Source organism: Bos javanicus, chromosome 14, assembly GCF_032452875.1.
Source record: "Bos javanicus breed banteng chromosome 14, ARS-OSU_banteng_1.0, whole genome shotgun sequence".
NCBI lineage: Eukaryota > Metazoa > Chordata > Mammalia > Artiodactyla > Bovidae > Bos > Bos javanicus.
In genome coordinates this window covers 60789905-60813469 of record NC_083881.1, presented here as the reverse complement: position 1 = coordinate 60813469, position 23565 = coordinate 60789905, and the positions used below count along the sequence as shown (strand labels likewise).

General features: G+C 35.2%; 1 protein-coding gene across 39 annotated transcripts in view; it reads left to right on the top strand.

Moving 5' to 3' along the window:
- RIMS2 (regulating synaptic membrane exocytosis 2) overlaps positions 1–23565 on the top strand; it is a 605437-nt gene that overhangs the window by 274044 nt on the left and 307828 nt on the right. For all 39 annotated transcript variants that reach the window (XM_061439193.1, XM_061439200.1, XM_061439191.1 and 36 more), the window contains one exon: positions 7220–8145. In XM_061439193.1, the coding sequence (XP_061295177.1) occupies positions 7220–8145 (926 nt within the window). The remainder of the gene's footprint in view (positions 1–7219; positions 8146–23565) is intronic.

Genomic DNA, 23565 nt, shown 5'->3' with positions numbered 1-23565 from the left:
CACATTTTTTAAATTAATTTTTTATAGAAACTGCTACTTCCTCTTTCATTACGCCTTTAGGGGAGCACTCTCTTTTCATGAAGATTAAGAAACTTCTTATTGAATAATTGAAAAGAAATGACAGAGTAGTCCTGTAAACCATCACCATCTTTTACTATCCCTCTACATTTTATCGTGACAGCAGTGTGGTAGACTTATCAATGGCAAACGCAATGAATCCTGTTATTTTAGAAATACTGTAACTCATATAGGAGAACATGGTTTATGATTTTTGAATCTGTCTGTTTTCAGTATAGTGCCCAGAAATGCCTTGGATGTAGGATGCATTTAGTTTTCACTATTGTGAGGCACTAATCAGCTAAGTACCATAATCCTTCTTACAGAGTACATTCTTACTTGACCTGAGCTATATACAGCCACATAGTAACGACATTAAAGAATAACCTTTTTCTTAACAGGCCTATCACTAGAGGATTTTATGACTTCATCCGCGAATGAGTTTTGTTTTATGTGTAACTTTTTAGTAATTGAGTTTTGAAATATAATGATTGTAAGCAAATAGAGACTTTCAAATCATCTGATTAAGGATGGCTCCAATGATTTTGCCCGAGCTAGAAGGATTAAATGAAAGCACTCCCTGGAACAGTGTTGATGTATTTTTGTCAACATGATGCTTCATGCTCGACAGATGTGCATTGGTTGAGCGAAAGGTAAAACTATAAAAAATGTATTGAATACTGTGAAATGTAAAAAAAGATTGATTTTTTTCTTGTTTTATGATGAATATAAATTGTTTGATTTGTTAAAATTCCTTTTTTGTAGGAATTATAGGGATAGAACCTACATATTTTATGTTTTACAGGATTGTATGCATCTGTTAAATCCTTGATTTAATGTGCCTTACCAGCTTCAAATTTTGGAATTTTATTACAGTGTTATGTTTAAACTATATGGTTAGCATTGTGTAGTTCAATTAAGGAAGTATCATTTCAATTTATTTTAGCATTATCATGCTGTATTTAGCTTCTAAAGTTGGAGACTTTTTCAGATTATTGACCCTTCAAATATAATTTCTATTCTTATGCTAATATAGTGATAATTATTCAGTAATCTCTACTAAAAACATGAGTAAGAGATTTTCATATAGGTAGTATTAATTGTAATAATACAGATTTGCATTTAGAGAAATTAGTAACTTCAAGTTCTTCATTCTTCTCTCAATGTCACTATGATTCTTAAAAATTCCATCGGTTTTCAGAATTAAAAATTTATAAATATTAAAGGTTAAGTTTTTTGTATAATCTTTCACTGTTCTTATAAATGTTTTCAAATGTTTACTGGATTACATTTTCAGCCACTTCATGATTTTATATATAGTAAGTATTGTAGGTAGTATAGTAACACAAACCACATAGGATGCTAAAGGGTATAAATATTAAAATAGAAACTAATGTTAAAAGCATCATGAATTAATATATAGTATATAAATTGAATTACCTTTGGGATATTCTTGAAAGTGGCTTTATTTGAGGAAAAATCTTTTTATTTGGAGTTTTACTATTAGTCAATATGATTTTTAGACATGGGATTTTAAAGAGACTAATTAGAATTTCTTGCTCAAACTATTATGCCTAACATTTATAATGAAGTATCAGGTGTGAATGTATAGCTCGAATATTTAGAGATAGATTGACTCGTTAGTTCAGATGACAGAAATTAAAAGCAGTGGACAAAGAATGCTGCTGATTAAAGTAGATTTAAGATATTTCTGCACATGATTTTCTATAAACTAGTTACAGTTAAATTGCTTGTGTGCTCGGTCATGTCTGGCTCTTTGCCACTCTGTGGACTGTAGCCCACCAGGCTCGTCTATCCATGGAATTTTCTGTAAGAATACTGGAGTGGGTTGCCATTTCCTTCTCCAAGTTCTAATTAAGACCACTATAATATGGTGAAAGAGAAAGTAATTGTATCAACTTAAGTTTCAATTAAGAGAAGTAAGATGAACAGATATTAGGTAAATACAGAGTAATATAAATAGATATTGATATTGTTATATATTAAAAATAGAGACTGATGCATAGTAGTGAAAATTAAAACACTGCATGATGTCACAAATACATTTTATTTTAAAAAAGTCATAATACTGGATTGTGCCTTTTAATTTCTCAGGGCCTTTGAAGGAATAAGTGAAATATAACAACTTAGATGAATTGTTGCTTTCTTCTGAATTAAAATTTATGGGTTAGATACTGTTAAATGCTTTATGATTGTCTAGAGAAGTGTACAAGTTACCACTATATTCTTTTTCTTATTCAGTGTTTGCCACCTGGTAATAATAAATGCTAAGGCCGGCTTACAAAGGCCAGTAGTGAAGGCAGAGTTTAGAAGTACAGTAGTTACATTTTCATGGATTTTCTTCAGTCCCTGAAAAAATATAGTGTCTGAGAAATACAGCAATTTTAATTTAAAGAAAGTATATATGAAATAATTTTAATGATATAATTGGTAAAAATTGTTTGACAGAGTATTTGAATATTTTGGAATATCTGATAGCAGATTCATTGTTTGGTAAGAATATTCTTAGAGTATCTTGCCCTGCTTCTAGCATGGCTTTAATACTCTCAGGTACTCTACCTCAAAGCATATTTTTAACAACCCAATTCCATGTTAAGTAACTGACAATAGTCAGCCCAATTTCAGAAATCATGACCAATGTTCAAGTTTTACTTAAATAGTATGAAAAATCAACATCCACAATGTGATTCACATGCTTCAGGCAAATTTCATAATCTCTAGAACAAAGTAATTGTTGGCTTTAATACTGAATTCAGTTTTCCTAAGGTATGATTTTTAAAAAGCACTTAAATAGCTGGCTAAGTGACTTAGCAGCAGCAGCAGCAGCAAGGTCTACTTAATAATATACTTTCTTTTAGAATTGAATTCTGTAATGAATAAGTATTCTTATCAATAAACAGAATCTATATTTCCTGGATTATAAAGTTTCACTGTATTCACTTTATACCCTTCTTACTTTCAGAAATTTAAGTTAACTCTTCAAGGGAATAAAGTATTCCTTTTCCCTTCCTGTCTCTGTCCCATAATAACCATAATGATGTTAAATATATTACTAGAAATTCCTCATTTCCAAAGAGATCTTGTTCTAAATGTTTAATTCTAAAGGGATTGGCACTCAAAATACATTTTTGCCAAAGAAGTCATTTTATAGACAATAGTCTGAAGTCCAACAACAAAAGCAAAATTAACATACAATAATTAACATATAATTACTGCCTTGGGAGTATTGGGGAAAGAGAAGAACTAGACTGTTTAGCATATCAGTGGGTTTGTGTACTGAAGAAGAGAGCAAGCCATGAAAAGCAGAGATAACCCAAGAGACAAGTATTCAATCAGTTCTTTCATTCAGCAGATTGAGCACCTATTATGTGCCACCCTCCTTAGATCCACGGAGCCTGTCTTCTTGAAATATAACATTTAAGCAGTATTGTAGATATTTCTGGATAGAAATGGGTAAGATTACCTAGAGGAGCGCAGTAAGGATAAAGACCATCACTAAGTTTATTTTCCTTCAGAATATCCAATTTTCTGTGAACATTTTCTGCAACTTTTTACTTCATTTACTTGTAGTCTTAAATCCCACATTTGAGAGATTAATTTGTATTAGTAATCTTAGGCATGAAAGTATTTTGATAATATTGTAAAACCAATGTCCATTCATTCTGATTTAGTCTGCTTGTTTTTCTTTTGACTTTCAACTGAGATGAGACAAAATATAATGAGGAATTTACCAAGTATAATAAATTCCAATTTACTCAGTTTGGAAGCCTGAAATTTTTTGAAAGGGAGGAGCATGTGAAAAAGGCTTAGTGGCCTGATTTTAGATGGAATCTAGAGATGAACTATCCTGGAAAATCCTTGATTTAATAAAATAACAGTGAAGAATTCAGTACATTTATATTTCATAAAACAGCTTTGAGTTAAAAAAAAAACAACGGGAAAGAGTAGCAACTAAATGAATCCCCAAGACATTTCCAGCAAAGCTATGTTTTACATGAACGGGCTAGACATAGTGTAACTATGTTATTCAGGTCTTAGTTCAAATGTACTTTTTTAGAAAGACCGTCTTTCTTGAACGCTTCCCTCAGTCACTTTTGTAATTTTACCTTGTTCCAATTTTCTTCCATAGGTCTTCTTAGTATATGAATTTAGCTTAATGTGTTTGTGTGCTTACTGTCTTCCCCACTAGAAAGAACTTCTTGAGGGCAGACACATTATGTGCCTTTTCTCTGTTGTATTTCCAGCAACCAGCATCATAACTGGCCCATAGTCAGCACTAAATAAATATTTATTGAGTGATTGAACAAATAATGGAGATATAAAAGTATGTTAAAATTTAAGGTTTAGTGGATAGTACTTAAAATTAGGTAATTTAAAGTAGAATGAGTAGTATGCTGGGGAAATATGATCAGTACTGAATGCTAATTAAGTAATTTTGAATGGAATGAGTAGTATTTTGTGCGGGGGAAACATAAATTTCTATTCAATACACACTTAATTGTAATAAAATTAAAACTTAGTTAAGCACTCTTTAAATGAAACTTTAAAAATTCTTTTCTTATTTTTAGAGACAGATATATTTATTAACTTAGGTTGGAACAATTTGTTATTTAAACACTGAAATGTATTTGAATTCCATAAAATCTGCATTTAATGGAGGTCAGATGGTCAGTTTGAGAAAGAGCTTATTTAATTGCTTATTCTTTAGAGTTCCCTAGAGAAATTTTCATTTATCTCAATATATATATTTGTAGTGTAGTAAGTAGATAAGTAGCTAGATAATGAGATGTGAATATTTTAAAAATTGGCACTAGTAAGTTAATTACATCTTGATAAGACTATCATTATTTTTTGCAATGCTTTAAACTTTCATTTAGGCATATTAACTTGATGAAGTTGTGGTACTGATATAAGATCATAATCTTAAGAAATGGAAGAGGATTTTAGAATCACTCAGCTTCTTGTAACAAAGGGTCATCTAATCATTTCTGTATTCCTAATTTATATTATAGTACATGGCATTAAGTTTTTATCTAATACATACTTGTTAAAATAATATTTGAGTTAATGTGTATAATCTGTATCTCTCACTTTAAAGTACATGCTCAAAGATTAAATGTCTGTAAAGGTTCGAGTAACTGGTTAATAGTAAAAATAGGACTAAGAAACCCAGATCCCTTAACTCCAGTGTTCTTTTCATGATACATTGCTCCCATTCTAGAATATTTTTTCTTTATTCATATGTATAAAAATAATGACAAAAAGAAAATGAATTATGCAGAATAGACACATAAATAGGATATTACGTAAGTTAATGCTGTATAATTTGAGTGCTCTGTTTTGATTGTATATTTTAAACTATTGGAGTCTGGTGTTATGTAAATCACAAACCTAAAAGATTTGTGATTAAGTCCTAAATGTTTTATATGTAAATATGTAAACGAATGTCCTTTTTTTTTTTTTTTTAAGTACATACACTTGCTTAACCATAAAACATTTAAGGCAACAGGCCAGCTCCTTCATTTACTATAGTACTTTTCCCTTTATGGTTCTAGGTTAGAGTCAACCCTAGCAATGCACATGTATGAGGTTTGAAAGGTAGAAGAGATGATAGAAACCATTATTGTCAAGCAGAGTTGCTGGCAGGCAGATGGCCAGATGTGAAAGTTTTAGTGGCTCCTGGATTAAGCTTCTGTTAGTTGACTACCCTAATGTGGTAATCAGCTGAGATAATTGGTGGCAAATTCCCGAAGACTTTTGGAATTCACTGAAGTTTCCTAAGAGCCGTTTCCTGTCCTTGGTTCTCCAGGCTGAGAACAACATTAACGTCTCTGACCTTCATTAGTTAGCAGGATCAGCAATTGTGTAGTTTTGATTTCTATATTGAAACCCTGACTCTCTGGAAAACCTAGAGTGACTTTTGTTTTTATTAACAGACTCTAACTGATACATTGACGGACTGCATTCCTGATATGGGGGGTTGGTGATAGAAAAGAGATTTTTAGACGAGAATGATAATTTTGTTACGTTGAGTCATTCCACATGTATCCTTTCTCTGCTCTTTCTTTTGGATCAAAAAATATTATCTAAGAAATTCTCAACTGAGCTCTCTAATCTTTGTCGTCTTTAACTGCAACTGATCCCACCCTTTCATGCGTCCTGGCAAAATCTCTATAACAGTTATTCTAAACCTTTCCTGACATCTTCACGATTCCAGTTCCGTTGCTTCTCATGTCTAGTGATTGCTGTTATTTGAGTTTGTGCCAGAGAAGAGGACAGTATGAACATTTTGTTGACAAAGAGTTATTTGTGTGATTGCAAGGTCTACCAGCTTGAATGGCGTTAGAGGGGCAGGTTGAAAACTGAATGAACAACTGTTTCTCTGAGGCTCTAAGGACATATAGATACAGAAGACAGAAGTGTCATGGAGCCAGCCTTAATTTAATGAAGATGGAATGAACGTAGCAAATCTTTCGGATTTCTTTTTGAAATGAATAAATTATCATAGTTGGTATTTATTTACACTGCTTATCTCAAGTTAAGGCAGTAAAGGGTTGGAAATATAATGATAAGATGAAGATTTAGATGAACCAGTACTAGCATGATCTAGGCAGATAATGAGTGAAAAATGACTTTTAAGAGTCAACTTTTTAGTAAAAAAATGTTGACTAGACTATTGACCAAACAACTAAAGATCAATCAGTTTAGCTTCATCATGTTTCCAAGTAACTATGAAATCAAAGTATCAGGAATAGAGAGAAAAGAAGATGAAATTTTTCTAAGCTTCTGAATAACAATTGGGAGATAGCATAAGGGTATTGAGCCAAGCAAAAAAGTTAGAATAAAGGCTATTTTGTAGCAGCAAGATGAAATGTTGATTATTTGATTTGGGGGCATATATATATTCCATACAGGGTATGCCATTGAAGAAGCATATTAAAAGTACCTTTTAAATTTCCTATTTGAACTGAATAAAATGAGTATCAGTAAAACTTTTGTTATGGCATGACTTCAAAATTAAAAAAAAAAAAGAAGCAAAAGAACTATTTGAATTTATCCATCCAACCTTCCAGTGAATCAGTAAAATGTGAAATTGCTTAAATTCTGCTCTTCTTATCATTCTTTTTCTTTGGTTATTTAGGAAAAGAAGTCCATCAGTGTCCAGAGATCAGAACAGAAGATACGACCAAAGGGAAGAAAGAGAAGAATATTCACAGTATGCTACTTCAGACAGCGCAATGCCTAGATCTCCATCAGATTATGCTGATAGGAGGTCTCAACCTGAACCTCAGTTTTATGAAGAGTCTGATCATATAAATTATAGGGACTCCAACAGGAGAAGTCATAGACATTCCAAAGAATATATTGTAGATGACGAGGATGTGGAGAGTAGAGATGAATATGAAAGACAGAGGAGAGAGGAGGAATACCAGGCGCGCTATAGAAGTGATCCGAATTTGGCCCGTTATCCAGTCAAGCCACAGCCCTATGAAGAACAAATGCGTATCCATGCTGAAGTGTCACGAGCCAGGCATGAGAGAAGGCACAGTGATGTTTCTTTGGCAAATGCTGAATTGGAAGACTCCAGGATTTCTATGCTAAGGATGGAACGACCATCAAGGCAAAGGTCTATATCTGAACGTAGAGCTGCCATGGAAAATCAGCGATCTTATTCAATGGAAAGAACTCGAGAGGCTCAGGGACCAAGTTCTTATCCACAAAGGACCACAAACCATAGTCCTCCTACCCCCCGGAGGAGTCCAATACCCATTGATAGACCAGACGTGAGACGTACTGACTCACTAAGGAGACAACACCACCTAGATCCTAGTTCTGCTGTAAGGAAAACGAAACGGGAAAAAATGGAAACAATGTTAAGGAATGATTCTCTCAGTTCTGACCAGTCAGAGTCAGTGAGACCTCCACCACCAAAGCCTCATAAATCAAAGAAAGGAGGTAAAATGCGCCAGGTTTCATTGAGCAGTTCAGAGGAGGAATTAGCTTCTACACCTGAATATACCAGTTGCGATGATGTTGAGATTGAAAGTGAGAGTGTGAGTGAAAAAGGTAAGCACTGTATTCTAATCATACATTTGCCTGTAATTAATAAGAGTTTTTCTTTTAGGCTGTATTTCTGAGTAGTCCCTTAATAGGTATTACAACCTTTGTTTTTAAGTTCTTTAATGGTGCTAATTATGTGAATAAAATTTGAAGTTATAAAAAGTGAATTTCTTTGGTAATTAATTTTCATAGAAGAAAAGTCTACTGATTTTTTGAAATTAGTTTTTGTTTCTGAAAATGTCCTTGCATCACTTGATGGCAAATTTTAAAATGCCTGTTAGCTATAGTTGTAAAAATAACATCTTTTGTGTTTCCTTTTAAAAGGAACAGTATGTTTATTACAGAACATCTGAAAAATTGCTCAGTATAAAGAATTAAATACAAGCTATCCTTAGTCCTTTCTGCCAGATATAGCTGTTGCTAACATTTTGTTGTATTCCCTCTTCCAGTTCATATATATTTTGCATATTTACAAAATTGGTATCATACTATATAATTTTCTATTCTGATTTTTTTCAGTTGATCGTGTATCATTAGCTTTTCTCTAAGCCTTCAGATGTTCTTCAGAAATGCTTTAAATGACTGCATTAGTGTTCTATCATAAGGAAGAACCACAAACTAACTATTCATCTATTTGATGTCGTTGCAGCTGCTTCCAATTCCTAGTGTAAATGATATTATAATGGCTACCTTTGTACATAATTTTTTGCCTGTTTTCTGAGTATTTCACGGATACCTATTTGTGCTTTGAATCTTTTAAGCTTTTAATTCAGATTAGCAGCCTGCTCTCCAGAAAGATTATAACACTCTGTTCCGTTAGATGTGCTTGAGTTTTCAGTCTTAATGCTCCAAATTTTTGCCATTTGAATAGACCTCAAAAAAAGCTATCTTTTTGTCATTTTATTTTGATTGTGAAGATGAATGTTTTGCTATATTGTTCTATGAATTGTCTGTTCTTTCCTTTTATTGCTTCTGCCCGAGATCCTATTGCATGTTAATTGGTTTTGCTCTTGTTGATTGATGAGATATTTTTAAATGGTTAGAATTTTACTCATTTAGCTGTCATATATTCCAAATATATTTCCCATTTTGATGTTGAGCTAGTAATTTTCTTTGGTCATTTGGAAATACTGAATTTAGTATAGCTAACTCTGCATATTTCATGATTTTTTTCCATCCTTTTATCCCTAGAAACTCTTTATTTATCACCAAATCAGTTAAATATTTAACTGTATACTCCTCATATTTTTATTATTTCATTTTTTAAAAAACTTTGACTTTTCAATCCTTCTGAAATTTGTTTTAAAGAAAGTGAAAGAAAGTGTTAGTTACTCAGTCGGGTCCGACTCTTTGTGATTCCATGGACTGCAGCCCACCAGGCTCCTCTGTCCATGCAAATTTCCAGGCAAGAATACTGGAGTGGGTTGCCATGCCCTTCTGTAGGTGATCTTCCCGACCCAGGAATCGAACCCAGGTCTCCTGCTTTGCAGGCAGATTCTTTACCATCTGAGCCACTTAGATGGTAAAATAATTGCTTAAATTGCTTAACATAATTACTTATAATTACTTAAAATAGTTACTTAGAAATATAAATGAAAGGTGGTTTCCAATCTGATCTGAAAACAGAAAATGTGATTTTAAAATAACTAATAAGAAATATGAGAGGCCTACATGAAGGAAGCTATTCAACTTCACTGAGCACCATAAAAGAAGATGTGAGTAGAGATTCATTTTATGTTCCTTATTGGGAAGTCTAAATACTATAAAGATGCATGTTCTTTCCAAACAATTGTTGGGGGTAGTAACATTCTAGTCATAACCCAGTTGGTTGCCTGGAGTATCCTATTTCTAAAGTCAATCTGAAAGTTGTAGAGGAGAAAAAAAACAGCTCATTTTGTTTCCGTCTCTGTGTTTTAGTTTGTTGTGTGAATTAGGCTGATAAAAGATTAATAAGAGAAAAACAAGTTTATTAATCATCATGTGCATTTTGCATACATATGCTCATTCAGCTATAAGAAACTCAAAGAAGTGTTTAGAATTTAGGTTCATATAGCATCTTAACAAAGAACAATACAGTTTTTAAAGAGATGACAGAAGAAAGGCAAGAGACTTCTTGAGTTTCTAGAGCTGCCAATTGTGGGAAGGTAAATTTGGAGGGGGAATCCAGTGGAAGATAAGGGCTAGCTAGTAAACTTTATTACGCATATTCTTCTGGAGCCATCTCTGGGCTGATACAGAGTAATGAAATAATGTCCTTTCTGGTATAGAGGGCAGAGGGGAACAGCTTTACGAATTTATGTCCTGCTTTTAGGCCTATGTGGGGAGGACAGGGAACTTTCCTTACATCTGCTTCTTCTCAATTATTTTCAGCTCAAAATAATCCTTATGCCAGGGTTGGCATGTGAATGTATGGCAAAAACCACCACAATATTGTAAAGTAATTAGCCTCCAATTAAAAAAAAAAAGAAACAAACAAAACAAAAAAACAAATGAGAGATGCAGAATGCATTACAAACTGAAGGTGAAGATATGTTATCTCTTGGGGAAAATGAATATACAGTGAAAAAAATCAAGTTAAAGCCTTATTTCATAGAAGTTGCATTTAAGTGATAAATGATAGGAAATTTGTGTTTATGAAAATATGAAAGTCTATATAGAGAAGTTGTAGATCTTAATTTTATCATAGATCATATAGAAAATTTATTTCCCAGAAAATATATTACTTCCTAAGGTATATCTAATTATCATTATTTTGGTCACATTCCATATTTGCCTGAATGTATCACAATACCTAAGAAAAATGTTTTGTTATCTATAGTAGTTTGGTTTAGATTTTGTTATTTATTTATATTATTTTTTGCTAACTCAGTGCCTTTACTTTTACCACATAGATGGAAAAAGCAAAACAAATGCACCGGTCCAATTCTTGAAAGCTTTTTATATGTAATATTCTTCTAAGGGCTTATGCTTTGTTTCAGGATTTTGAAGTATACACTTATAAATATCTCACATAAATATAAAGCTATGTATGAGTTAAACTAAAATCCTATGTAATACTGCTTAAGCATGAGAAGAAACTATACTCATTCACATCACTTTTTTCTCCTAACTTGAAGTAGTAGACCACTTTTAGATAGTCTTTCTCATCTTAATAATTTGTTTCAGAGTATGATTTCTGCCAACATGTTCTTCCAGTGGGCAATCATAATTTAATTCAGCTTTGGAGGAGGAAATTAAATAAAATAACCTTTTCCCATTTGACATTATCTCCAATATGAGGAGAAATTGTAGCTGTTGAGAAACTAGAATAATATGGGAAAGACTAAATTGTGTTGTATCTTGACTTTTCATCATTAGCCTTTTTTTATTATTTTTGGAAAAAGTGTCAATGAGGCTAGTAGCATTCCCATACCCAAATGTGACAACCCAAAGTATCTCCAGACATTGCTAGTTATTCCTTGTGGGATATTTGGGGGATATCCTCCATCCCTAGGCCTTCCTGTTATTCTCCTTCCCTTCTTCCTTTCAGAATCCATTGAGAGAGTCATGACTGGTATTAAAAAAAAAAGGGGAAACCAGAATAGGACAGAGTAGAAAATATCAAAGTGAATTGCACATCTGTAAAGTATTATTTTAGTGTTGCGTGTGTTCTTTAGGCTCACAGTGTAAAGTATATATTTTTACTGTGGATCATGGCCAAGAATGTTTTAAAGTTACTTTTTTATTAGGATTTTGTGACTCACTTATCATAGTATTTCCTGCCTCTCCCATCTCTTCTACCAGACTTACCTGGAAAAAGGTCTAAGAATAGTGTTCAGTGGCTAATTGATGTATTGTGGACATAATACATTTTCTTATTTGATATATTTTAATCTTAATGTTATAATATAATATTAAAATGTTTAATAATAAAGGATGTTTATCAGTTTTCATAATCAGTAACAAGACAAAAATATAACTACAATTGCAAGCCATAATGGAAACATGATTAACCTAACAAAACAAACAAAATAATTACATACAATTTGAGGGGTCAAGCAGAGTGCTGTGATAAGTGGAAGTGCATAGATGCACACTTTTTTATTTCCTCAGCCAGTCTATGTCTTTTGATTGGTGCATCGAACCTATTTGCCTTTAAGGTAATTATCAATATATGTGATCCTATTACTGTTTTCTTAATTGTTTTGGGTTTATTTTCTGTAGGTAGAGCTTTTCCTTCTCTTCTTTTCTGCCTAGAGAAGTTCCTTTAGCATTTATTGTAAAGCTGGTTTGGTGATGCTGATTTCCTTTAGCTTTTGCTTGTCTGGAAAGCTTTTGATTTTACCATCAGATCTGAAAGAGAGTCTTACTGGGTAGAATATTCTTGGTTATAGGTTTTTCTCTTTCATCACTTTACATATGTCATGCCATTCCCTTCTGGCTTATAGAGTTTCTGTTGAGAAATCAGCTGATAGCCTGATGGGAGTTCCCTTGTATGTTATTTGTCATTTTTCCCTTGTTGCTTTTAATATTTTATCTCTGTCTTTAATTTTTATCAGTTTGATTACTGTGTGTCTTGGTAGATTCTTCCTTGGGTTTATCCTACCTGGGAATCTGTGCTTCCTGGACTTGGTTGATTATTTCCTTTCCTATTTTACTAAAGTTTTCAGCTAACTCTTCAAATGTTTTCTCAGGTCCTTTCTCTCTCTCTTCTCCTTCTGGGACTCCTATAATTCAAATATTCATGCATTTAATGCTGTTCCAGAGGTCTCTCAGGCTGTCTCCATGTCTTTTCATTCTTTTTTCTATATTCTGTTCTGAGGCAGTGATTTCTACCATTCTGTCTCCCAGGTCATTTACCTGTGCTTCTCCCTTGGTTATTCTGCTGTGGATTCCTTCTAGTGTAGTATTCATCACTGTTTCTTCTTTAGTTCTTGTAGATCTTTGGTAAACATTTCTTGTATCTTCTCAATCTTTGCCTCCATTCTTTTTCCGAGATCCTGAATCATGTTCACTATCATTATTCTGAATTCTTTTTCTGGAAGGTTGACTCAATTCTGTTTAGTCACTCAGTTGTGTCTGACTCTTTGCGATTCCATGGACTGTAGCACGCCAAGCTTTCCTGTCCATCACGAACTCCTGGAGCTTGCTTAAACTCATGTCCTCATTGAGTTGGTCATGCCATCCAACTATCTCTGTCACCTTCTCCTACTGTTTTCAATCTTTCCCAGCATCAGGATTTTTTACTAATGAGTCAGTTCTTTGCATCAGGTGGCCAAAGTATTGGAGTTTCAGCTTCAGCATCAGTCCTTCCAATGAACACCCAGGACTGATCTCCTTTAGGATGGACTGGTTGGATCTTCTTGCAGTCCAAGGGACTCTCCAGAGTCTTCTCCAGTACCACAGCTCAAAAGTATCACTTCTTTGTGCTCAGCTTTCTTTATGGTCCAACTCTAACATCCATACATGACTACTGGAAAAACCATAGCTTTGACTATATAGACCTTTGTCGCTAAAGTAATGTCTTGGAAGGTTGCCCTGTCTCCACTTCATTTAGTTGTTTTTCTGGGGTTTTATCTTGTCCCTTCATTTGGGTCATAACTTTCTGCTTTCATCCCAATTAACTTTCTGTAATGTGGTTTCATTTTATTCACTGTGGGATTGTGGTTCTTTTTGCTTCTTCTGTCTGCCCTCTGATGAAGGAGTCTAAGAGGCTTGTGTAAGCTTCCTGATGGGAGGGACTGGTGGTGGGGAAAACTGGGTTCTACTCTGGTGGGCAGGGCCTTGCTCAGTAAAGCTTTAATCTAATTACCTGCTGATGGGTGGAGTTGTGCTCTCTCCTTGGTAGTTTTATGTCCTGAGGCAAGCCAGCCCTGGGCTCTATGGTCAGGTTAATGGCAATCTCCAAGGGTGTTTACACCAAAAGGGACCTTTCTAGACAGTTGCTGGCAGTCCTCTCATCCCTGCAGCAAGCCCCTGCTGGCCCACGCCACCACAGGCGACCCTCCCACACTAGCAGGTGGTTTTGGCTCAGTTTCCTGTAGAGTCACTGCTCCTTTTCTCTAAGACTTGGTGTGCACAAGCTTTTGTTTGTGCCCTCCACGACTGGAGTCCCTGTTTCCCCCAGTCTTGCAGAAGTGTTGTAATCAAATCCTGCTGGGCTTCAAGGTCAGATTCCCTGAAGATTCCCAGTCCCTTTGTCAGGTCCCCAGGTGGGAAGCCTGAAGTGGTTTTCCAAACCTTCACAACAGTAGGAGAACTTCTTTGGTATTATTGTTCTCCAGTTTATGGGTCAGCCACTCGGCGGGTATGGGATTTGCTTTTTTTTAAATTACATGTTGTCAACCATTTGTCCAGTTGCAGAGAAGACGTGCAGTTTGATCTTTTATCTAAGATCAATTGTGGAGAGTTTTAGTTTCCTCTGTCTTCCAGGTCCTGATCTGACTGATTTTGTTTGACTGTTGTAGGTCTCTTGCTTCTGTGTAAATTCTTGAGAGACTGGGGTAGTAAATGCAAGAAAAATGCGTATGGCAGTTTCCTGAGCAATAAATTGTGAAATATCTGATGTCGTTAGAATCTTTAAGGTGACACAACTGCTTCCTTTTATTTATTTTTGGGAGAGAGTGTATGTAGATATGAAGGTGGGGTAATTTACAGAACAGACCAGAATAGGAGGAAGGGAAGACAGACTGCAAACCTCCAGATAGAAATAGGTGTTTTAAAATATTAAAGGCAAACCCCCAAAGATACCAACTTTATGTATTTATATCTGAGTTTAGATGTCAGTATCCATTGTGAAATTTATCCCCCTATATCATCTCAAGTTTCTTACAATTTTTAAGTAATTAATTTACTGTATGTCTTTATAAAGAAAAGAGACTATTGAAATGATAGGCAATATACATTAGAAACTTGAGGAAAATCTTGACTTATGGTATTTGAGACTAATTAAACATGAAGGGAATTGTTAACTATGTGAACTAAATTTTTCTTTTTAATAAGGTCTAGTAATGGGGAGATTTAAAAATCTTCAGTTAGGTGTTTATTACTAACACTTTCACAAGTAAAATTTTTTAGATTTATTACTTTGTTTTATATTCACTCAATCTACTGGTAAAATAATTTTATGCTAAGTAATTATTCCAATTGTAACATGAGTCTTAGAACTTCACTACAGAATTTTAAAAAATCAATCACATCAAAGATATAGGTATACAATTATTCTGTTATACTGTGCAGCATTGCACAATTGTTTCATTGTCTTTTCTAAAAATATACTTTTTATGAGCTGATAAATCAAGTTGCAAATACATATTATGAAGGTGATTTCTGACTTGAAATTATGTAACATAAATATAAGCTGTTTAAGAGGCTAAACTGACTCAAAGTTAATTTGTGAAGTGACTAGACAGAAGGTAGATTTACAACTAGGATAAAGGAGAGTTTTTTGTTTCTTGATAAATTGCAACATGTAAAATGTTTAAGATAGTAATTCCTTCTAGTTGTAAAAATATTTTCTTGTTAATTATGGATAAAACAGTGTATTAAACATTTGCCTAAAAAAAAGGATTATGTTTAATGGAAAACTTAGTATCCAAGAAATATGTCAGGTATATATATTAAGGGAAAATTTTCTTCAAATTTCAGTTTGTGGGATATTTGAGAGGGTGTTTAGCTAGTTGAATGAAAAATTAACAGCAAATTAAATTATTGACTAGTTGTTGAAATTAGTTTGGTAAATAGTAAAGGGTAACATTTAATTTATAATGAAGTCTCTGTTAAATTGAACTAGAATATAGTAGATAGTGCCTAGATATTTCTATTTAGTATGGCTTTAAAATTTTAATAATGAAATTCATTCAATGGATAGAAAAATACACAATTTTGGAAAAGACATTGCTCTTAACTGGTAAGAAGATATCAGAGCAAATACCCTAATGGTGTTACAAATGCTGTACAAACCAATTTTGCTTGACTTACAAAGGGTTGAAATAGCAGAAAAGTTGCATCTATTTCAGTATTTTAAGAAGTATACAGTAGATTCATTCATTCATTCTTTATATCATTAAACCAAAATATATTAAATAGCAATGATTTAGAGTAGAGTATGAAACATGAACTATGAAAGCGTTGTTTTATCACCCTAGAATTGCAGCTTTGTGGAACAGGAGTAAGAACTTGTGATCCAAATGACTGCATTTATGCTAATTGACTCATCTAAGAAAATTGTGCATTGGATTGGCTTCTGTTTTTGTTAGTGTGTGCTTGAAGCTGTCTGTTTTCCTTTGGAGGATTTATCTATAAGAAGGGCTTCTTGAGAAATTATTTGGGATATGGGTGGCTGTGTTTCAGAGCAAAATGACAGCTCAAATTATTGCCATTCTTAACCCCATTCTTCCTTGTACTGATTCTCTGTCTCTTTTTGTAAAGCTTAGTGTGATTAAGATCTCTTTCAGGAGCAAATAAAGTGAGCCTGACACAATCAGCATGGAATCCTAGAGTACAAGACTGTTGTTTTTTTCAGCAGAGGATCTAATGAAATATAAGGAAAAGTTTCATTACATAGGAATCTTAAGATGCTCCTGATACTTATCTTTTGTTCAAATCTTGAAATATATATTTATCTTAATTAATTCATGGAATAGATTGTTGAATTAAATAGTAAGATGTATGAAAGTTGTGAACGTTAATGAATGACCAAAATGATAAGAACAAGTTGTGATATATACGGTGATATGTATGTTATGATATGTAAGATGAAAAGCATCAAAAAAAGAAAACAGAGAATACAAGGCTGCTAAAACTCTAAGTTTAGAATAAATGAATATGAATGGAATATATTTCAGTCTCTTCAAACCAAATGCATTTTAGATATGATTATATTTTACAAAATAAACATATTCAGAAATATGTGTGTGCATGTGTGAATGTGCACACAGTGTCGAAAGAGTCAGCAGTTCAGTCGAGTTTCTTACAGATGATTGTAAAAGCCACTTTATTTCAGCATATCCTATTCTATATATGTTGAGAGTTTTTTAAAGAAAAAAGTAATTTCCCGTGGGACCATTTCGCTTTGCTTTTTTATTAAGGATATCTAGGTTTTGACCTGAAATTTGTGCCTTGTATCTTATTCTTTGAGATAATGAAAGGGGCCTGAGTCTCTAAATTTTACTGAGGAAACAGGAAATAAGTGTTTCTAATTGTAAACTTTATGTATTTTCTCAAAGGAGTAATGTTATTCAGTTCAGTTCAGTTCAGTTCAGTCACTCAGTCATGTCCGACTCTTAGCGACCCCGTGAACCGCAGCACGCCAGGCCTCCCTGTACATCACCAACTCCTGGAGTTTACTCAAACTCATGTCCATTGAGTTGGTGATGCCATCCAATTATCTCATCCTCTGTCATCTCCTTCTCCTCCTGCCCTCAATCTTTCCCAGCATCAGGGTCTTTTCCAATGAGTCAGTTCTTCGCATCAGGTGACCAAAGTATTGGAGTTTCAGCTTCAGCATCAGTCCTTCCAATGAACACCCAGGACTGATCTCCTTTAGGATGGACTGGTTGGATCTTCTTGCAGTCCAAGGGACTCTCCAGAGTCTTCTCCAGTACCACAGTTCAAAAGCATAAGTTCTTTGGCACTCAGCTTTCTTTATAGTCCAGCTCTAACATCCACACATGACTACTGGAAAAACCATAGCCTTGACTGGATGGATCTTTATTGACAAAGTAATGTCTCTGCTTCTTAATATGCTGTCTAGGTTGGTCACAACTTTCCTTCCAAGGAGTAAGCATCTTTTAATTTCATGGCTGCAATCACCATCTGCAGTGATTTTGGAGCCCCCCAAAATAAAACCATCCACTGTTTCCCCATCTATTTGCCATGAAGTGATGGGACCAGATGCCATGACCTTAGTTTTCTGAATGTTGAGCTTCAAGCCAACTTTTTCACTCTCCACTTTCATTTTTATCAAGAGGCTCTTTAGTTCCTCTTCACTTTCTGCCAAAAGGGTGGTGTTATTTGCATATCTGAGGTTTTTGATATTTCTCCTGGCAATCTTGATTCCAGCTTGTGCTTCTTCCAGCCCAGGGTTTCTCATGATGTACTCTGCATATAAGTTAAATAAGCAGGGTGACAGTATACAGCCTTGACATACTCCTTTTCCTATTTGGAACCAGTCTGTTGTTCCATGTCCATTCTAACTTTTACTTCCTGACCTGCATACAGATTTCTCAAGAGGCCGGTCAGGTGGTCTGGTACTCCCATCTCTTTCAGAATTTTCCACAGTTTATTGTGATCCACACAGTCAAAGGCTTTGGCATAGTCAATAAAGCAGAAATAGATGTTTTTCTGGAACTCTCTTGCTTTTTCCATGATCCAGTAGATGTTGCCAATTTGATCTCTGGTTCCTCTGCCTTTTCAAAAACCAGCTTGAACATCTGGAAATTCACAGTTCACGTATTGCTGAAGCCTGGCTTGGAGAATTTTGAGCATTATTTTATTAGCGTGTGGAATGAGTGCAATTGTGCAGTAGTTTGAGCATTCTTTGGCATTGCCTTTCTTTGGGATTGGAACGAAAACTGACCTTTTCCAGTCCTGTGGCCACTGCTGAGTTTTCCAAATTTGCTGACATATTGAGTGCAGCACTTTCACAGCATCATCTTTTAGGATTTGAAATAGCTCCGCTGGAATTCCATCACTTCCATTAGCTTTGTTCATAATGATGCTTCCTAAGGCCCACTTGACTTCACATTCCTGGATGTCTGGCTCTAGGTGAGTGATCACACCATCGTGATTATCTGGGTTGTGAAGATCTTTTCTTTTTTTTTTTTAATTTTAATTTTATTTTATTTTTAAACTTTACATAATTGTATTAGTTTTGCCAAATATCAAAATGAATCCACCACAGGTATACCTGTGTTCCCCATCCTGAACCCTCCTCCCTCCTCCCTCCCCATACCCTCACTCTGGGTCGTCCCAGTGCACTAGCCCCAAGCATCCAGTATCGTGCATCGAACCTGGACTGGCATCTCGTTTCATACATGATATTATACATGTTTCAATGCCATTTTCCCAAATCTTCCCACCCTCTCCCTCTCCCACAGAGTCCATAAGACTGTTCTATACATCAGTGTCTCTTTTGCTGTCTCGTACACAGGGTTATTGTTACCCTCTTTCTAAATTCCATAAATTATCTTTTTATTTGCTTGATTCAGCAAATTTAAGGAACCACTTCCAGCCACTAAGCTAGGTACTTGGATCCTGTGGCATAAAAGGCATATGACTATTTTGCTTTTGTTTTAATCTCGGAAATTTTTAAAATTTCACCTTTATTTTTGCAGAATAATTTCTTTGGATATAGAATTCCTGGTTGACAAAATCTCTCCCCCTCTTTGAGTGCTTTGTATGTCATTGAATTTTTTTCTGGTGATAATAGTTTTACCTTTTTGGTCACTCCTGTGTCTGCATAGTCTAATTGTCAGCTAGAGATTTGAACAGAAATTTTGCTCAATATAGTCAGCTTTTAAGGCTTTCACTCTCTGCTAATCAATCTGTGTGTGTGTGTATGGGGACATATTCAGAGTTCAGCCAGTTTTCAAGTCGCTTGCTTGAATTTTGCTTTCTACTAGAATCTCTCCAGATCTACCCAGAACATGGTATAATTTCCTTATCAGTGTGATATGTGTGAATTTTATCAAGCTTTTTTCTGTGATTGTCTTATTTCCAGGGTCTCCCTATCTGCCATTCACCTTATATACGACTGCAGTCTTAACGTAATAAAGCTGCTGGTTCTCTTGTTGTTTCCTATTGGGTTTACTTCTTTTAGCAGACAGAGCCACGACTTTTTATCCCACCCCAAATCAAGGTGCAAAGCTGCTGGTAACAAAGCTGCTGACTTTCCCAGCCAGCCTTACACTGCTAAAGCTACTGATCCTTTGTGTGTATGCGTGCTCATTTGGGTTCGACTCTGAGACTCCATGGACTGTAGCCTTCCAGACTCCTCTGTCCATGGGATTCTCCAGGCACAAATACTGAAGTGGGTTGCCATTTCCTCCTCCAGTGTATCTTCCTGACCCAGAGGTCCTAACACTGTCTCTTGCGTCTCCTGCATTGACCTGTGGATTCTTTACGACTGGACCACCTGGGCAAATATACTATACTGGAAGGGGGCTGTGGGGGCAGCCCTAGGCGAGAAGGCTTCTGTTATTATCTGGAACTGTAGCATTTTTTTCAATTTTTTAATGAGCCTTTGATTTCCATAGCCATGCATTTGTTGGTTGTTTTTTTTTTTTTCATTTGTTGTTTTTGACAATTTCATCCTGGCTTCTACTTGAATTTTTGTGAGGGAACTAGTTGACACTTCAACCCACTAAGCCAGAAGTTCCTCCCTGCCCGTTTTCATGATTTTGTGAATCTGGAATTCAGGCAGGGTTCAACTACATAATTTTCTTCTTCATAGAGTGCTATGTGGAATAAAGTAAAAAAAGCTGTAATAATTTTTTGTATGGCAACAGATGGTAACTAGACTTACTGTGTTGATCATTTTGTAATGTATAAAAATATTGAATCCCTAAGTTGTACACCTAAAATTCATACAGTATTGCAAGTTAATTATACTTTAATAAAATACAAAATGAAATAAAATTGGAACTTAATGTGTTAAAAAGTAAGGGTGAATCATCTTACACCCTTATTTTTTATTTAATCTTTACCAGTTAGGGAGGGTGTTTTCAGAGACTTCCAGTAGGCTTATAATGACAGTTCTTAATCCCACAGGCCAAGGAATCTTAGTTCTTCCAGAGGCCAGATCTGTCCATTGGGGACTGCTATAGTGACCACTGTCGTTGTTGTTTGGTTGCTAAGTCGTGTCCGACTCATTGTGATTCCATGGGCTGTAGCCCACCAGGTTCCTCTGTCCGTGGGATTTCCCAGGCAAGAATACTACACCATTTCCTGCTTCAAGGAATCTTCCCAACACACAGATTGAACCCATGTCTCCTGCACTGGCAGTCGGTACCACTGTTAGAACTTGATAAATTAGTAACAATACCTGTGAGGATATAAGGGCAGGAAGATAATGGAAGAGAAATTAAACTCTGAGCAGGTAAACCTTCTCCAAACCCACTGGAGTTTGAAGCGGGTGTAGATCTGTAAGGATGACCTAGTTGAGGCAGGAGCCAGGAGGGCTCCACATAGCTGCCCCCTGGGGAGGGACCATAACTTCTTACATAAAGGACTCTGCCATGAGCACTGAATATGCAACACTTGGGGCAGTTTGAGGAGTGAGTGCAGTTCTGAGGGGTTCATATGGATGATATTCAAAAACATCCAATAAGATTTTGTTCTGAGTATTGTCCCCTTGTTTTTATGAGAGGGGTATAACAATTTTAAGCATCCTGTACTCAAATAACCTTTGGAAACTGAGGGAAATTTTTCTAGAAGCCTTCTCTGTATAATTCATATGTTTTGGGGCCATAATTGTTACTCACGCAGTTCCCAGTTAATCATTGACAGTAATGCTGAAATTATCAAGATTGGCTTAAGTTCCCAGTTCTAAGGGGACAGAAAGTGATTGTTGGATAGAGAGCCAATTATGCCTGCCAAAAGTATTTATTGTAAGGGTTATAATAGTGCAAAACTGGAAAAAAAAAAAAAAAGCCACCTGTCCAGAAATAAAGTGCTGGAGTTGTTTGGTACCAACTTGTGAAAGCCAATTGTTTGCATCTCTTCCCACATTCAATGACTTAGTATTGGTAGGTCAAAATTGGCTTAAGTGAAAGTATTTGGTTTATGGAAATAGACGTTACAAAACAAGTCTTGTTTTCACCCTGGGAAGCAGGTTGTTAAATTTAAGTACCATATCACGGAAATCTAGTTGAAATTTGGATAATTATGGAGACTGTGGTAACAAAGAATACTATCCAGGCAATAATGTAAACTTCTGTAAACAGAAGCTGAATTGAAAGTTATGTCTGCTATGTTAAAATGACATATGCATGTAGAACTAGAAAGAAAAAAGGGTAAATTAAAAGTTTGGGGGAATAGTTTGTAAAAAAAAATTAATGTAGAATTTTAATAATAATAATGGATTAAAATCTGATTCAAATATTTATAAATATATAAAATTATAATGCTTTTTAGGTATGCTTAGTAAATTGTTGTTTTTGTTGTTGTTCATTCGCTGAGGTCATGTCCGACTCTTTGTGACCCCATGATCTCCTTGCTGTCCAAGGGACTCTTCATATGAAATATGCTTCAATATGAAAAAAATGTATTTCATGCCTGTTGTGTGCCTGTTGCTGTGCTAAGTGCTATGTATAAGATAATACAGTAGGACTCTGCTCAAGAGATAAGCATGTAAGCAAATGAGGAATATTGTATGATATATATGAAATAATTAAATATGAGATATTGATATAATTTAGAGAAGGAAGAGATAATTCTAACTTGACTTATTAGGAAGGGCTTTACAAAGGAGTTGCTATGTGCATTGAGTTTTGAAAGTTGAATAGAATTTTCCCGCAGAACAAAGAAGGTATTGGATGGGGACAGGTGGTCATTCTACACATTCGACTTCACCCATTATGTCAGTAAAAACAGTTTTTATGGAGCACTTACTATTTGCTAGACATTACTTACGGAGAAGGCAATGGCACCCCACTCCAGTACTTTTGCCTAGAAACTCCCATGGATGGAGGAGCCTGGTGGGCTGCAGTCCATGGGGTCGCTAGAGTCGGACACAACTGAGTGACTTCACTTTCACTTTTCACTTTCATGCATTGGAGAAGGAAATGGCAACCCACTCCAATGTTCTTGCCTGGAGAATCCCAGGGACGGGGGAGCCTGGTGGGCTGCCGTCTGTGGGGTCGCACAGAGTCGGACACAAGCCACTTAGCAGCAGCAGCAGACATTACTTGACACTGGAGGGGGGCAAAGATGAAAAAAGCCATTTCCTTCCCTTAAGAAATTCGTAAGACTTTCAAGAGCTAGTGTGGTTGATGGATTTATTAATTATCCTTTTTTTTTTTTTTAAATAGAGAAGCAATGTGGTATAGTGGAACAGTGAGTTGAAAATACACACACCCATTTCTTTTCCAGGCTTTTCCAGTGATCCCATTGTAATCATAGAAAGGTTATTTGATTTTCTGGTCTTTTATTTCCTCTTAAAAATAAAGAAAATAGACTCAGTGTTTTAAAAACTATGCCAAATAGAGCACCAGATTTGTGTGGTAGTGTTTCTGGAACTGCTAAAGAGGATCAGAGGGCACTTGCACATGGGTGAGCATCTGGGATCTCTGAGTTTGTTTCCACCAGATTATGCTCTTAGTCACTTGTATTTGGCAGTTCTGTTAGAAAGAGGCTCTACTGCATAAAGAAGTGTGAAAATGATGACCTGATATTTCAGTTCATCAACTAATTTATTCAACTGATTTTTATGCTCCGGGCACTTCT